The sequence below is a fragment of the Pseudoliparis swirei genome, chromosome 19, assembly GCF_029220125.1.
Source record: "Pseudoliparis swirei isolate HS2019 ecotype Mariana Trench chromosome 19, NWPU_hadal_v1, whole genome shotgun sequence".
Lineage (NCBI taxonomy): Eukaryota > Metazoa > Chordata > Actinopteri > Perciformes > Liparidae > Pseudoliparis > Pseudoliparis swirei.
The window spans coordinates 11233727-11250462 of NC_079406.1; the positions used below are offsets into that span (position 1 = coordinate 11233727).

At 41.8% G+C, this 16736-nt stretch overlaps 1 protein-coding gene, 3 long non-coding RNA genes and 1 other non-coding gene across 9 annotated transcripts; 2 read left to right on the forward strand and 3 right to left on the reverse strand.

The window, feature by feature from the left end:
• Positions 1–291: 291 nt before the first annotated feature.
• hvcn1 (hydrogen voltage-gated channel 1) lies at positions 292–5004 on the reverse strand. 2 transcript variants are annotated; one of them, XM_056439579.1, is made up of 6 exons: positions 3728–4584; positions 2875–3095; positions 2139–2243; positions 1825–2056; positions 742–854; positions 292–416 (listed from the first exon to the last, which is right to left on the reverse strand). In XM_056439579.1, exons 1-6 carry the CDS (start codon positions 3855–3857, stop codon positions 360–362), a joined length of 858 nt encoding a protein of 285 aa, XP_056295554.1. In that variant the 5' UTR covers positions 3858–4584; the 3' UTR covers positions 292–359. The 2 variants fall into 2 exon arrangements, with proteins under 2 accessions (XP_056295554.1, XP_056295555.1); XM_056439580.1 differs by having other exon boundaries at positions 292–854; positions 3737–5004.
• Positions 1954–2909, forward strand: LOC130209757 (uncharacterized). Of its 2 annotated transcripts, none has more exons than XR_008834686.1 (3): positions 1954–2044; positions 2123–2254; positions 2820–2909. It is a non-coding gene; the product is annotated as an uncharacterized LOC130209757 (long non-coding RNA). The 2 variants fall into 2 exon arrangements; XR_008834685.1 differs by having other exon boundaries at positions 2127–2254.
• On the forward strand, positions 3030–4011 carry LOC130209758 (uncharacterized). The gene is made up of 2 exons (XR_008834687.1): positions 3030–3117; positions 3215–4011. It is a non-coding gene; the product is annotated as an uncharacterized LOC130209758 (long non-coding RNA).
• A 7190-nt stretch (positions 5005–12194) lies between the features above and the next one.
• LOC130209756 (uncharacterized) lies at positions 12195–15324 on the reverse strand. 3 transcript variants are annotated; one of them, XR_008834684.1, is made up of 7 exons: positions 15227–15324; positions 14528–14612; positions 13662–13703; positions 13435–13482; positions 12859–13151; positions 12631–12676; positions 12195–12353 (listed from the first exon to the last, which is right to left on the reverse strand). It is a non-coding gene; the product is annotated as an uncharacterized LOC130209756 (long non-coding RNA). The 3 variants fall into 3 exon arrangements; XR_008834683.1 differs by having other exon boundaries at positions 12631–13151; XR_008834682.1 differs by having other exon boundaries at positions 12195–13151.
• Positions 14181–14378, reverse strand: LOC130210254 (small nucleolar RNA SNORA74). Its single transcript, XR_008834777.1, has one exon. It is a non-coding gene; the product is annotated as a small nucleolar RNA SNORA74 (small nucleolar RNA).
• Positions 15325–16736: the final 1412 nt, after the last annotated feature.

A 16736-nucleotide genomic window follows, 5' to 3' on the forward strand; every position in this document is an offset into this window, starting at 1 on the left:
GAAGATGTACATTTAGTTTAATGTACAAGTCATCAGTGTGAGTTTAAAAAATATATATTTACTATTAACTCAGGGCCATGACTTTGTAGCTTTATGGTGTGACATACAGTAGCATTAGACTATCTGACATTCATTAAACATACAGTATGCAGACTTCCATCGCATGACGATAAACCTGGATGTGGATCCACTGATACAGATATTCAAAAAAGATTGTTTCTCTTCAGGTAACTTGGAAAGATTTAAGGATCCGTCAACTAGTGAAAGGAATACTGAAATCAGGTCAAAAAGAAAAGTTCATAGTGTAGTTTTAATATAATGCAGAGAGGTACATGCTCCACAAGAGTTAGCTCGATGAGTTAGAAGACTATGCTGTTGTTCTTTAGGAGGGATTGCAGTTTCTGGTTCTCTTGTTCCTAAGATAGATGGAGACAGACAGAGAGAAGAGTCAGTCCATTGTTGAACATCATCCAAAGCTTACACTCAGGTCAATGGTGTGAGCTTCAAAATACTTGTGTCCAGATTCCCCCCAGGTTTTGTGCAGGAAAGATGCATTATGCACGTCGGATTGTCTGACTGCTCAAGTCAAAACGATTTGACAAAGCTGATCTGACCCACCATCTTAGTTTTTAACTGTAGGATACAACTAGTATACTGTAAATATCTGCTCCTGTATGTGGATGATTAGAAAGGTAAATCTAAATAATCGTTCTGATCTAGTATGAAGTTATAATGAATCACCAGTTTATCACTGCGCTCCTGTAGCTCTGTGACTCTTTGAACCAGGTGGTCATAGCTCTCCTTCAGCTTGTGAATCCTCTGGTCTGCACGGGTTTTCACTGATACCATGATACCTGTAACACATTGAAACAGTAATCTTGGTGTGTATCAACTATGCAGGCTTGTAGTGCTTTTCTTTTTTGACATGCACATGTTTACTGCAAACACAAATAAATGAGCTGCAGTGAGAGGAGGAGGTAGTCTGTAAAATTGGAATTTGTGATTCTGGGTGATACAAAATAAACTGAATTGAATTGATTGGGTGTCCATAATATCTAGGTCAGCCCATGGTCTTTAAGTATCAATTATTGTTATATAATATACAATAACAATCTAAATGACCATGTTTTAACTCAATTTTGCCAAAGACTAATTAGCCTTGAATAAATAAAGTGTGTGATTTACTTCTTTATAAAATGTATACATTTCATTCAGAATAAAGTTGGAATAATATTTATTTTTGAGACATGATGACTTTGCCTTTTGCAATTTGTTGTGATCATTTTCCAAAGATTTGACTCCAGAACTACCTAGTTTAGGGCCACATTAAGATGGTTAATTAAGTGCAGATAAACCGCAATATTTTTTAGTGATGACAAATATGAGGTGTGTAAGATGTGGCAAGAATTTGAGTAATTTTACTATAAAACATTAGAAAAATTAACTAACATTATCAAGACAATGTGAAGTGTTGACCAGCAACTCCCATGTACTGTTTGGTAAATCCCCTGTTTTTGGCAAAGGAGTCTTGTGTTTCTAAAAATAGCATATGCCCGTTGGAAAAGGTTGTGCAGATTCCTTTACCACTTTACCATTTACTCAAAATATTTAAACTCTTTTTATAGAGGCGCAGGCTTCGTTACAATGCAGACATGCACAGTGACTTACCACAAGTGTAACAAAAGCTTCGCCTTCCTGTTTTACAGCAGAGACGAAGAGACCTTTTATGTGCAATGTGTCTGCTTAGGCAGAGCAGCCCACCCTTTACCCATATACACAAAACGTGTCATTCAAAACAGCAACACTTCAAGGTATGTTACTGACCATTGATAATTCTGGCCACCCTCCAGAGTCGAAGCAGGATGAGGAGACCCATTCCATCAAAGGCGTCCTCATGGAAGATGAACACAAGCTCCAACACAAAGGAAACCACCACCACCACACCATCAAACACCTCAAACTTGTGTTGAAAGAACTCTAGGCGGTAAGCGTACAGCTTACCACCCAGCTCCACCATGAAGAATGTGAGAAGAGCCAAGCTCAGGTAGTGGAACACCTGCACAACAATCAGCAAATGGTGTTATACAAAGCTCTTGATAAGAATTGTACGTTTTTCTTGGAGCAAGTGAACACCTTACCTCAGGAGCAAGGTGGCCATGTTCCAACTGGATCACAGACAGATCGATAAGCAGCTCTGCCAGAACAAAGATGGCATCCAGGATTACCAGACACACCACCAACACCTGGAAGCAAAGTCAGTCAATTATACAGCAATTTAAGGGGAACTGCACCAACAGGGAGCAATTCAGGGTTAAGTGTCTTGCTCAGGGACACATCGACCAGGGCGGGGATTGAACCTCCAACTCCCTGATTAAAAGACGGACCTGCTAACCACTGACCCATAGTCTTCCCAGACCTCCATAATACCGTAATAATTAGCCGCTGCTAGCATAACACAACTAATCTCTGACTAAAATGTCAGCCAGCAGTCGATTAGCATTGTGGGTAATGTATCGCAAAGTTTGCATAAGGATGACAATTTTCTAGTTCTCCTGCTTTGATTTTTATACTTCTTTTAATTTGTCTGACAATGTTATGAGTGAAATCCTAAAACAATGATAAAATGATAAACATTTGATGATTCCAGATTCTCATGACACACTTCTTATATCCTTATAAATGTAATCTGTGTTGTAAACGATGGTCCACAAAACAAACTATTTGAAAATGTCCTTTTGTTCCCTATCTTTACAAACCTCAAGGCCATCAACGTGGAGAAACATGCAACTTTCTTCCTTTTCTTTTTGATCCATCAATAGGCTATAGCTCATTGCCCTTATCAACAGATGCACTGAGAAGACTCGAGCGGTATACCTGGAACCGCTCTGAGCCGTAGAGCCTCTGCAGTGAATCCCTGAAGGTCAGCGTTGTGTGAAACTGGCCAGTGGCCGGACTCAGCTGCTCGTTGTTTACGTGCAGCTCTTCATCCTCCCACTGGACCGGCTGCCCATCGCCCACGGTGGTGAAGTAGCCTAGGTACCGAGCCATGACGGCAGGCTCAACAAAAAGAGTGGACCAAAGCCCCACCTCAGCAGCTCAGGAGGAAAGAAAAGAAGGGTGCGTTTCAATTCAAATGTCTATCAGACACAAGAGCAAAAGCTACAGAGGTTTCATTTTATAACTTGCAACTTAAAAAATGTTGTTGTAATTTCAGGAAACTCCTCCGGCTGTCTGTGCCGCGCGATAATAGCACAGGCAAATGTTGTAAATATTGTTGGGGAAGATTTCTCCATAGCTACGTTAGACAATCTGAGTTCACTTCTGCTTTTTTTTTTTTTTTTTTAAGTTTGCAACGTGTTATTGAGAAAGCAAACATTGTCAAAAGATGTGTTTGCTTCCAAAAAATACCCCCCACAATGCAAATTGGTGAAGGAAGAACAAATCATAAGATTGTTCACAGTTGAAGTGGAAGACATCCTATCAAAAACCCATGCAAAGCTGTCTGCGACTCCACCTTTTCAACAGTGTTAGCCTAAATGAAGTCGGGATAGCTTTTCTGTAGCAACTACTGCGAAAAATACAGCAAATAACTAACAGATAGTACTCATTTAAACACATGCATCAATAATATGTAGGAACGTTTAAGGTTACATGTTTTGAATTTAAAATAATTGCAGCTAGATCCGTAACACTCATAAACATGAAGACATTAAAGATATTGATTTACGTTTCCCACCAGATTTAGCAGAGATTCGAGCAGCAGTTCGGGTGAATAAACTGTCCTTTTCTGTTTCTACCAGCGAATGTTTAGGGGTCGCCGCTGTTGGACAGCAGGCTGAAACTCGTGATAAAAACATCCGTTGTATTTGCCATCCCAGCCTTTTTACTGACGTTGCACGTTTCGCGAGAGGCAAATATGTACACGCCTTCTACACAAACCTCGCTCTGAGCAGAAACAGCGAGTGCCAAACGTTAAAATGTGGAGTTTCTATTAAACAAACTTGTATTTAATTTGAGATACACTACTTGTATGACACTCTGACTGTTTCCAGGATTGCCCCGCCTCCCAGCAGATCGACCAATAAAGTTCCCTCATGACGTTTCTAAAATCGACATTCCTATAAATGTTTCTTGATTATATAAACGAGACGAGTTACGGCTGCACTGATAACTCACAATGCCATTGTCTGCGATCATACTGCCACCTATTGGATTTAGAATTACTTAGAGAAATTTAGTATTATGCCCAAACCAAAAACGTGGGCATCATCCCATGCAATTTATTTGGAGGAAAATTATGTCAGTTACAAAAATAACTAATTAGGCAAATTGATATTGGATTGGATTCAATTATTGTCATTGCACAGAGTACAGGTACAGAGGCAACGAAATGTATTCTCTGCATTTAACCCATCCTTAATTATTAAGGAGCAGTAGGCTGCAGTGAAGCGCAGCCCACTTACTCTCTATATTGAGAAATTAGAATTTTTATAATTACGCCATGAGGTACTTTATTGGTCGATCATATATATTGGTAACTAATGACAAACACATTAAAATAAAATAACATTCAACTTTATGTTCTTAATTATTCAACAGACTTTATGACCATGTTAACATATAAAAGTGTGCATTTTCTACCTGTGAGGCGAGACTACTGACTACTTGGATCCTGCTAAGTATCTTCTTTAAACTAGTTTTATCTGCTAAAGTTACTGTTGTATTTGTTGTTTAAAGCTGCTGGATTGTTAGTCTGTCCTGTTTTAAGGAGTTGTTTTGGTAGAGAGGTGTGTCCTGTGTTCCGACACCTGAATCTTCACTGATTGGACGAGCGATCGTCACCTGGTTTCTATTGAGTGTCATTTGAATACCAAAAGCCAAGGGGCGGTGTCAACGCGGCTGGAGGTAATTGGCACTAACTTGGGCTCATAACCGGGTGGGGTTTTTCGCGTCAGCTGTAGCGTCAGCGTGACTCGGAGGACAAAGACTCGGAGGACAAAGACATAGGAGTCTTCCATTGGAGTCAAGACTCGGAGGACAAAGACATAGGAGTCTTCCGTTGGAGTCAAGACTCGGAGGACAAAGACATAGGAGTCTTCCGTTGGAGTCAAGACTCGGAGGACAAAGACATAGGAGTCTTCCGTTGGAGTCAAGACTCGGAGGACAAAGACATCGGAGTCTTCGGGGGTGGCTGAGTATTTCCCCATTTTTTGAATATGTGTGTCTTTTCCATACCTGTGCGTATCTCTACTCGTAGTTACTATAGGACTCGCTCATTCATGTACCGGAACCCCTCCTCTGTTATCCTTCCTACCCGTTCTACTCACACCCAGCACCTGGTCACAGGAGGCCTCTGGAACTGTCAGTCAGCCAACCGCAAGGCCGACTTCATCTCTGGCTTTGCCTTGGAGCAGTCGCTTGACTTCCTGGCTCTCACTGAGACCTGGATCACAGCAGACAACACGTCTACCCCGGCTGCTCTCTCCTCTGCCTTCTCCTTTAGCCACACATCCAGACCCTCTGGTCGGGGTGGAGGTACAGGTTTACTCATCTCACCCACATGGTGTTTCTGTCCCTACCCGCTTCCACTCCTTATCCCACTGACTTTTGAGTTTCATGCGGTGACCGTTACTCATCCGGTTCAACTTCACATTGTTGTTCTCTACCGTCCCCTGGTTCTTTGGGAGATTTCTTGACGAGCTAGACGTCCTCCTATCGAACTCATGGAACACGGCCCCCGCTCATCCTTCTGGGTGACTTTAACATCCAGACAGAGAAGTCATGTGATCTCTTACTCTTACTGTCTTCCTTTAACCTCTCACTCAGTCCCTCCCCTCCTACTCACAAAGCCGGCAACCACCTTGACTACATTTTCACAAGAAACTGCTCTACCTCTAACCTCACTGTGACTCCTCTCCATGTCTCTGACCACTTCTTCATCTCTTACTCTCTCTCGCTCTCTGGTACTGACAACCCACCCATATCTACAGACTCTGCACCTGTACGCCGCAACATTCGCACCCTCTGCCCCTCCTCTCTGGCCTCCTCTGTCCTATCTGCTCTCTCCTCAACTGACTGCTTCTCACTCATGCATCCTAACTCTGCCGCAGACACTCTCCTCTCTTCCCTGTCTTCATCTCTTGATTCTCTTTGTCCTTTTAAGACACGACCGGTTCGGAAATCCTCTCCGGCTCCGTGGTTGTCGGACTCGGTGCGCCGAGAGAGCCACCCTCGGCGACGGAAAGAAAATGGCGAATCGAATCAAGCGGAAGACTTGCTCTTCTATCAATCTCTCTCTCCTCCTTCTCTTCCTCTATCTCTGCAGCCAAAAGCTCGTTCTACCTGACCAAAATTCAGTCTTCCTTCTCTAACGCCAAAAAAATCTTCTCTTTCTTTTCCAACCTCCTTGATCCCCCTGTCCCCTCCGCCTTCCACCTTTTGCCGAGCCACTTTGTCGACTACTTTACAAACAAGATAGACGACATACGCTCCTCCTTTACAAATCCATCTTCTATCACCTCACCAACACTAACTTCTTCATCCCCTCTCTTCCCCTCTTTCACCCCCTTGTCTCCCAATCAAGTTCTTAGCTTGGTGACCTCCGCCCGACCGACCACCTGCGCCCTTGACCCCGTCCCGTCTCCCATTCTCCAGGCTATTGCTCCTGACCTTCTGACCTTCCTCACCCATCTTATTAACAGCTCCCTCTCAACTGGCTGTTTCCTAACTCTCTGAAGGAGGCGAGAGTCAACCCTCTCCTGAAGAAACCCACGCTCGACCCGTCTGAAGTCAGCAACTACAGGCCGGTCTCTCTTCTTCCTTTTCTCTCCAAAACTCTGGAGCGAGCTATCTTGAGCCAAGTGTCCTCCTATCTCCACAGTAACAACCTTCTTGACCCTCACCAGTCTGGATTCAAGGCCGGCCACTCGACAGAGACTGCCCTCCTTGCTGTCTCTGAGCAGCTTCACACTGCTAGAGCAGCCTCTCTCTCCTCTGTCCTTATCCTTCTCGACCTTTCTGCAGCATTTGACACCGTGAACCACCAGATCCTGATCTCTTCTCTTCAGGACCTGGGGATCTCAGGCACTGCACTCGCTCTTTTCTCTTCCTACCTTAAAGACCGCACCTACCGGGTAACTTGGAGAGGATCTGTGTCTGATCCTTGTCCTCTCACTACTGGGGTTCCTCAAGGCTCCGTCCTGGGTCCCTCCTCTTCTCTCTGTACACAAATTCTCTCGGCTCTGTCATTCGTTCGCATGGCTTCTCCTACCATAGCTATGCTGATGACACCCAACTGATCTTCTCGTTTCCACCGTCCGAAACACAGGTGGCGGCACGAATCTCTGCCTGTCTGACTGACATCTCTCAGTGGATGTCTGCTCACCACCTGAAGATCAACCCTGACAAGACTGAGCTACTATTCCTTCCAGGAAAGGCTCTCCACCCATGACCTGACTACCACCTTCAACAGCTCTGTGTTGGCCCCTACCCTGACTGCCAGGAACCTCGGGGTGACACTCGACAGTCAACTCTCCCTGACGGCCAACATCGCTGCGACGACGCGTTCCTGTAGGTACATGCTGCACAACATCAGGAGAATACGTCCTCTTCTTACTCAGAAGGCGGCGCAGGTTCTGATCCAGGCTCTGGTCATTTCACGCCTCGACTACTGCAACTCCCTCCTGGCTGGTTTACCTGCTAAGGCCATCCGACCCCTGCAGCTCATCCAGAATGCAGCAGCTCGACTGGTCTTCAGCCTCCCGAAATTCACCCACACCACTCCGCTCCTCCGCTCTCCACTGGTTACCGGTGGCTGCTCGCATCCGCTTCAAAACACTGGTCCTGGCGTACCGTGCTCTAGACGGATCGGGCCCCGTCTACATCCGGGATATGGTCACACCGTACACCCCGGCACGTTCGCTCCGCTCGGCAACAGCCAATCGTCTTGTGCCTCCTGCACCTCGAGCTAATCACTCGAAATCCAGACTGTTTGCTGTCCTGGCTCCTCAGTGGTGGAACGAGCTCCCCACTGACATCAGGACAGCAGAAAGTCTCTACATCTTCCGTCGGAGACTGAAAACACACATTTTCCGACTATATCTGGATTAAAACACAGATTAGCACTTCAGTGGCACTTGGATAGCACTTACTTATGGTACTTTTGTAGTTCGACTATGTTGAGGAAATGTTACTTCCTGTATTCTTGTTGTTCTTAGTTTGTACTCTAGGTTGAAATGCACTTATTGTAAGTCGCTTTGGATAAAAGCGTCTGCTAAATGACATGTAATGTAATGTAATAATAAAACAACATGTTATATCCGATAAGACGCAGTGAGATATATTCATATTTAGAAATGGATGTGATGATTTGATTGGATAAACCATCTCTGTTTTACCAGCAAAATCTCCAGACACCTCGAAGTCTTGTCAATTGGCTCTGCCAAGGAGTCTTCAATATAGCACATATACATATCATGCAGCTCCAAGCTGAAATACATTAGTATACATAGTGGCTATAAATGTATCGTTTTGTATTTAAGTGAACCAAAGCACATCAACTGACATAAGAGCCTACAGGAAGGTCCTTCTTTTGTATATGTTGAGGTCTGTCTTTGGGAGATTCAAACAACTTTACTATTTTAATTTTATGATTCCTCAGATTCCTTTTAATTCATATTAGAACAGGTGATTTATGGATTCCAGGATAATCTATTGTCATTATGCAACAAGCAACAGGGGATTTAAGGATTCAAGGATCATTTATTGTCATTATGTAACAATGAAAGAACAATAAAATGCAGTTTTAGGCCATTTCATTAACAATAAACACGTGATAAACAAAACAAAATAATGACTTCATGAACTTCTTAAATAAGATTAGACAATATTATTAATCTCCTGCCCTCAACCAGTACTGATCTATCCTCAAATAGAGTAACCTCAGAAACAGCTGTAAACCTTGATATATGTATGGTTTTTCTACCATCAACCTTGACCTTGTCTTTAAGAATTTCTACCTCAAAACCGTCTACCCCATCCCGACGAGGCTATATAAAGACGTTTAACCTAATTTAATTAGCACCTCTATATTAGATATGATCAATGTATCTTTTCAAACATGTACCACAGTCTGTCAAAGTAGCTGTAATTAAACCTCTCCTTAAGAAGCCCACACTTGGTGTTGGCTAACCATCCCTTCCTCTCAGATCCTTGAGAAAGTAGTCGCAAAACAGTTGTGTGACTTTCTACATCATAGTTTATTTAAAGGGGTTTCAGTGAGGATTTAGAAAACACCACAGTACAGGTGAAAATTACTAATGACTTAATTGCATCAGATAAAGGACTCATCTCTGTACTTTTGTTAGACCTTAATGCTGCGTTCAACACCATTGACCACGGCATCCTATTAAGAATATGAATATACACTTTTATTAATCCCCAAGGGGAAATTAGTTCTCTGCATTTAACCCATCCTTAGTTATTAAGGAGCAGTGGGCTGCGGTGAAGCGCCCGGGAAGCAACTGGGGGTTCAGTGCCTTGCTCAAGGACACTTCGACTTGCAACTAATGGGGAGAGCGGGGATCGAACCCACAACCCTGCGGTTGCGGGACGGCCCTCTTACCCCACTGAGCTAAAGCCGCCCCAGAGAGTGGATTTGTCGATTGGCATTAAAAGGTACCGCACCAAGTTATTTAAAATCCTATTTATCAGATCGATCTAAATTTGTATTTGTAAACGATGCCTCAATGACAATATTAATCAGTTCCACAAGGTTCTGTGCTTTGACCAATTGTAATCACTTTATATTAAGCCAATAAACTTTCATTGCTATGCAGATGATACTTTATATCTATTGATCAAGCGAGACAAAACTAAAAAGTTTGCTCAACTTCAAGCATGTCTTGACCTGAAACTTCCAGATGTTAAACTCAGACAAAACCGTTACTAGACCCGGACATCTTCAAATTCAATTATCTTGCGAGTTCTTGTAGTTTTGAACGGGACTTGTTAACTCCCACGTAAAGCCAATCAAGGACTGCCTTAAAATGTGCGCACATTTTTTTTTTATGTTACATAACCGTACAAATATCAAGCATGTTTTGCTTTCTCACAGGTTTGCATGAATTGTGGCTGTGTCTAAGAACCAGGTGCTGCCCAACACCTACTGCTATTAGTTTTAGTTGCCAATACAATCATATGCATACCTGCAAACTCATGATTTGTTCATGAGTTCCTCGGCGTGCACATCTCCGAGGACCTCACATGGACCACGCACACCACTCACGTGGTGAAAAGGGCCCAACAACGCCTGTATTTCCTTAGGCGACTGAGGAAATTCAACATGGCCCCCCGCATCCTCAGAACATTCTACACCAGTACCATCGAGAGTGTTCTGACAGGTTGCATCACCGTCTGGTACGGGAACTGCACCGCCCTGGAGCGTAGGGCACTACAGAGGGTGGTGCGGTCGGCACAGTACATCGTTGGAGGTGAGCTTCCTCCATCCTGGACATATACACCAAGCGGTGCGTGGCCAGGGCCAAACGGATGATGAAAGACAATAACCACCCCGGCCACAAACTGTTCACCCTTCTACCGTCAGGCAGGCGATACCGCAGTATCAAGTGCCGCACAAACAGACTGAGGGACAGCTTCTTCAGTCAGGCCATCAGGCTGCTGAACAAGGACTGAGACCCTCATTAACACTACACACCAGAACATATTCTGTGAATATCTATGGCCATGGTGTATATTTTATTACATTGTTTATATATATATATATTGTATGTATATACATATATATATATAGTCTCAAAAAAAGTGTATATTTTATTACATTGTTTTATATATATATATTGCCATGATGTATATTCTATTACATTGTTTTATATATATATTGTTAATACTTTCTTCTTTTTTTTGTGTGGATATTGTATAGTTTATTCTCATTCTTATTCTTTTTTTAGTCTGCTACTGCTGTCGGGTGTTTTGCACATAAGAATTTCACGAACCGATTATACTTGTATAAAAGGGGATGTGACAATAAAAAACTTGAAACTTGAAATGAGGGGTGAAAAAGGTGACATCGGGGGGGGGGGGTGCGGGTGATTTTTTTTTTTTTCACACCACATCCACGTTGTTTGAAGCCTCAAAGCTTTTAGAACCACAACTAGTCATTTTATTGTTCTGACCACAAATCTAAATAATGATAAACAGTTTAAGAACAAAAGGTCCTCCGCTCTGACTCAGCCCTATAATGATAGTAATAACAAATATACATTGTCATTATATATAATATGGTTAAAGTCATTCATGAACCAACTTCCTTTTTTTTTGCCTGAACAGTCCTCATGGACTTCTCCCTGAATCTGTTCTGTCTCTACCTGTTTGTCACGATACTCATATTATAACTTCTATACATATTACATACCTGCCATAAATATTATGATACCCGATACCAGAATTCAATACAATAAAAACAATAAGTTACCATAAATACGACTGGTATATTTATCTATAATAGTAATAAATAAAACATCTGTATGGTTCACTTACCAACTTTTTCAACACTTAACAAATGACAGTAATATTAGTATTAATACAGCCAGATATGAATGAAACAAGATTCCATCATAGCATTGATTATACACTATCAGGCCGTTAGTCTCTGACCAGATGATACACAGTTCATCAGGATGAGCAGCAGTAGTTACAGAACTTTACAGACTGAAACATTTCACTTCTGGCATCATTTTATTTTTTAAGCCGAAGTCGGTCTCTAAAGCTGCGCCACTTCTCTCGCTGTGAGCGCTGCGCAGCGTGCGCAGACAGCTCGACAGAGCAGCGCGTGCGCTCTGATCGCTCTCTTAATGAAGTATCGATACTAAAAATATGCTAAATCACATCGTGTTTAACGTACGGGTACTTTGTTAGCATCGCTACACCGTGTAGCGTGACAGCAGCAGATGTAGCGGGCTAACATTCCAGCTAACCTGAACCCCCAAATGATGCCGACATCTGAACGCTGATTCGCCGAGACGCGACACATCAAAGATGTTTTATTGCGAAGAGCACTTCACACTTTTCTCCGCGTCTCACTGCAATCTCAACGGCAGCAGGCCAGGTGACCTTATACACACACACTGTACTTGAATTATACATTTAATGTGACAAATCATAAAAGGGAACACATGAGGCTTCTACACAAAGAAAACTTTATTACGGCAACATTAAATGTAAATATCCTTGATCAGGTTGGGTCGACAGGGTTGCACCATGGCGGTGTACTGACAACCTAGGTAGATCCCAGCAGGTGGCATGAGATGAAACTTGTTCAGCCTGGCAGGATTACACTGCACACACGAGAAACCACAAAAAGCATCACTAGTATCACTCAACAGCCAACAACCAAGTTGAGTGTCATAGAAGTGTTTCAGGTCTTAAGTCAGGTTCTGGTAATCGGTTTTTTTAATACATAAACCTGTGCCAAGTCCTGAGGTTTTTCTGCCAATGTTAAGATTCCACAGCAGAGAGGAGGCCTCTGCCATGAGAGTACACAATTGGGTTTACATCTACATGCATATAGTGCGCATCCCTTTTAATTCCAGATCGATAGGAAGTCATACATACCAAAGAAGTCTCAATTCACTGAAAGCAGGCCAGCTGCTCCATACTCCTGTAGAGAAATAAAATGTCCGTAAAACGGAAAGTAACCTATTGATCACTGCCAACCGTGAGCCAATATGCTCAGGGTTTATGGTTCACCATGGTGTCGTCAGCATGATGTGTTTGATTTAGAGTCATCACTGCATTAACATTAAAGTTAGTACAACTAACAACTGGATAGGTCACACTTACCATCAGTGGGACAGCAGCATTAGTTCCACGCTGTGCATCTGATAAGACACTCTGCCTGTGTCATTTACATTTTTATGATACCACTGGGTTCATGATGGGCTCAAAATGTCAGCTAGAGCCTTCAATTTGGCAGTGGGACAGCCCTTACACATCATGGACTGAGCAGGCCCCAAAGACTGAGCCCATGCGACCTGCGTTTACAGCTTTAATCAAGTTGAGCCGACAGTTGCACCATGGCTGTGGAGTGACACCTCGGGCAACTTATCCGGCCTGGCAGGATTACACTGAACACACTAGAAAACACAAAGACCCAGTATCACAAACCAGCACACAGACCAAGTTTAGCATTATAGACAGAAGACAGATTTACAGAAGTGTTTCAGGTCTTCAGTCAGGTTCGGGTAATTGTGTTTTTACGTAAACCTGTGCCAAGTCCTGAGGTTTTTCTCCCAATGAAAAGATTCCACGGCAGAGTGGAGACCTCTGCCATGGCAGTACACAATTGGGTTTACACCATCTACATACATAATAGTGAGCATGACTATTAATTTCAAGCTGACAGGAAGTCATACATACCCAGGGAAGTTTCAGTTTAGTGCAAGATATCTGCTGCTCCACATTCTCCTGTAGAGAAATGAAGGTCAAAAAATGCAAACTACCCTATTAAATCATCATTGAAGACAGTATTCAGATATGCTCAGGGTTTATGGTTCACCATGGTGTCAGCACAATGCATTACATTTAGTCATAACTACAATAACATAACTGTTACTACCACCAACAACTGGTTACATCAAACTCACCATCAGTGGGCATGCAGCATTACTTTCTCACACTGCATCTGCCTGCAACAAGGGGGAAAAAAATAGTTTGTTAAGTTTAGCAGGCAGTTCTCAGATTTTTAATGACCCAATTTGAGCTAGTCACTTCCAACCCAATTGCATAACCAAACAAAACGAAACATTCAGTTGCCATGTTTCTGGCAAAGATATTTCATAATTTTACCTGCAAATGCAGCCTTTCACTTGCTTAGTGGCCTGAACCCCACTGTATCATGAGTTTCAATTATTTAAATTAAGAAAAAAATGTATGCGCGGTACAAGGTTTATGACATTGTAGACAGTAAATTCAGCCCTGTAGTTCAATTTTTTAATAATAAACTTAAATCCCACCATTAATATTTTTCTCAACCCTCCAAGACAATCATATTCAACCTTCAATATGATCAGAGGCCAGAATGAAAGTTACAGTTTATCTGGGGTTGAGGTAAATTAACTTTATATGATGACAAACCCAAAAGCATCTGTTGCGGTCAGTTTATGAATGTGCGGCCCTACACTAGGCCTGTCCTGCTGTTGCATCAGGACAGGCCACTCTCGTTGGGCCATGCACTGTACAGCTCAGATGCAGCAGACTCTAAAACAGAACCTGCGGAGCCTAGAACCAGTACAGCCACATACTCTACCATCGCTGTAACACTGAGCCAGAAACATCACCTGGTCAGCTGACTGAGCAATGGTGTAGGCAGGAGGGAAAAGCCATGTTGGTTCTGCTACAGTAACTGAGCATCATCTTTTATATCTTAAGACTTTAATGTCAAGTTGTGCCCTCGTAGCAAGTCAAAGGGGACTGATAATTAATGCAATACGACATTAAGTTGTGTATTCACCTTTAGACTCAACATCATGGCAGGACTTGGTCTGTAGCTACATTCCATGGCTTCCCCAGCACTTGCAACAATAGACCCAGCATCTCTGGAGGGAACACGATCACAATGAAAAGCACTCTTTCAATTAAAAGGTAAATTCCATGTCCAACATCCCATTTGCACTACGTGGTCAAAATTGTCTTTTAAATGCAACTAAGCATCATGGAAGTTCGGTTTAAGAGTAAATAAACTTGACTATTGAAGATTAGTTATCACTTTTTAAGTGAACGAAATTAGTTATTAAATGATTAGTCTGCTGAAACAAGAGCTCTTGCAAGGACGTATCGTATGCAGTGACGTCTCTTGCCTCGTGTAGCTAGTCCTACACGAGGCACATAATGCCTAGCTTAGCACACTTCGAGGTTTGGTGTTTCACCTAAAAGATTACTAAAGCTAACCGACCAGTAAGATTCGTGTTAATGGTGTTACACTACGACGTTGTCTTAGTGAAACCCTTTTATTTAACTCACATAATTTATGATTTCGCTTTTGTCCCGAATCGAATTAATATGCACCGCGTTTCTGCACGAAATATTACATTAAAGAGATCTCACTATTATATATAGATATCCCCATTTCACTCTGAAGTGGGTTTTACTTTATCTAATAAAGTACAATATATGAATTCATTCATAAGCCAACACATGGTGGAATACTTACCCTAGGTGATAGTAAGCTCGGCGCTGGCACAACCAAGAAGGTTCAAGAACAATGAAAGGCTTAGCGGAAGTCAAGCACAGACTTATAAAGTACATTATACCGCTATGCATTGTGGGAAAATAAGCTCTCCACTTCCAAAGATCTTCCTAAAAGTGGATCATGCAGATGTACCACTACCTAATTTTCTCCTGAACAAGAAACCAGGCGGAAAAATGGTCCGTGTAGGTCCGTGTACGTTTTGTTAGTTTGTTTTTTCGTTTCATTCCAAATACGGAATTTTTCGTTTTCCGTTTGAAACCAAAAACGGAAAAACGGAATACCACCTCCGTATTTCGTTTCTGCCGTCTGAAACCAAAAACGACAGAACGGAAGTGCTTAAAATGAAAGTAAAAATAAAAGCCAGTGATACATATTCGTATTAACGTTAGAAGAATATTAATTAGTCAATATAAAGAATAAATAATTAAACCGGGATATTCGAACGATGCAAACACATAGCAGGGTAACGTTAGAAGAATATTAATTAGTCAATATAAAGAATAAATAATTAAACCAGGTTAATTAAACTGTTAGCGACAGTGGTGACGACGGGAAGTTTAATATTCATGTACACAGCAAGAATCACCTTCTCACTTAATCGTTGCATTGTTTGATGCAACACAGTTCCTAATATAGATTAATCAAAGTAATGTTTCTGTGCAGAGTTGTTGCTGTTATTATATGTATATTTCCACCTCATTCTGCTGTTTCTTGGACGAGCACAGCAGAGTAACACATGTATACCGCTAGATGGCAGTATACCTGTTATTGATACATATGTATTTAATGCCGTTTATTTCCTCTGATATTTAATGTTCATGGTTAATTTCCAGCATAGTTGTATAAATCATGAATTTACTTGTTTTATTTGGGTCATTTTGGAACTAAACATTCCTACATGGAAGAGTGAGGAAATGATGACCACGAGGCAATACATATTGACAATTGAAAAATAAAGAGACAGTTGAGTTTTTCTTATTACAGTTTTTCTCGATTGCTTAAACACCTTTTTTGAAAGCATGCCTCGTTTTCTCAAAACTCTAAACACAAATCCCAAAACCACTCACACAAAATGCAAAACCCTTTATATCTCCTGCAAAATGCAACTTTGCTTTCAAAACAGTTGTATGTCACCTCAAAAGGGTATTTTGTTTTCAAATGACAAACACAGCCCATTATATGAGTAGACATTCTAAGCATCGATTGAACACTGATGTGCTCAATGGAAAACACTATGAAATGGGAAAACACCAGTATGAAGGCCTTATCAGGAGCATTATGCCTTTTCATGTCCAGTGGTACTGTATGCTTTCTCCTGTTGTAAAATATTGTAAATGTATAATGTTTTAACTCAAAATATAAAACACACAAATATACAACAAAAATGTTTCTTTCTTTTTTCTAATTTTTTCACAGAACAAACAATAGAAATTAGATCACTACAGTGAACAAAAAAAGAAAGAAAAGTGTA

What these genes read in the sequence shown, in the direction of transcription:
- hvcn1 (XM_056439579.1), bottom strand. Translation starts at nt 3,857, where the DNA reads ATGTTTTTATCACGAGTTTCAGCCTGCTGTCCAACAGCGGCGACCCCT. An exon ending in ATGGCCACCTTGCTCCTGAG is followed by an intron (nt 2,057 to 2,138) that starts GTAAGGTGTTCA and finishes ATTGTTGTGCAG; the next exon opens with GTGTTCCACTACCTGAGCTT. An exon ending in GGTGGCCAGAATTATCAATG is followed by an intron (nt 855 to 1,824) that starts GTCAGTAACATA and finishes AATGTGTTACAG; the next exon opens with GTATCATGGTATCAGTGAAA.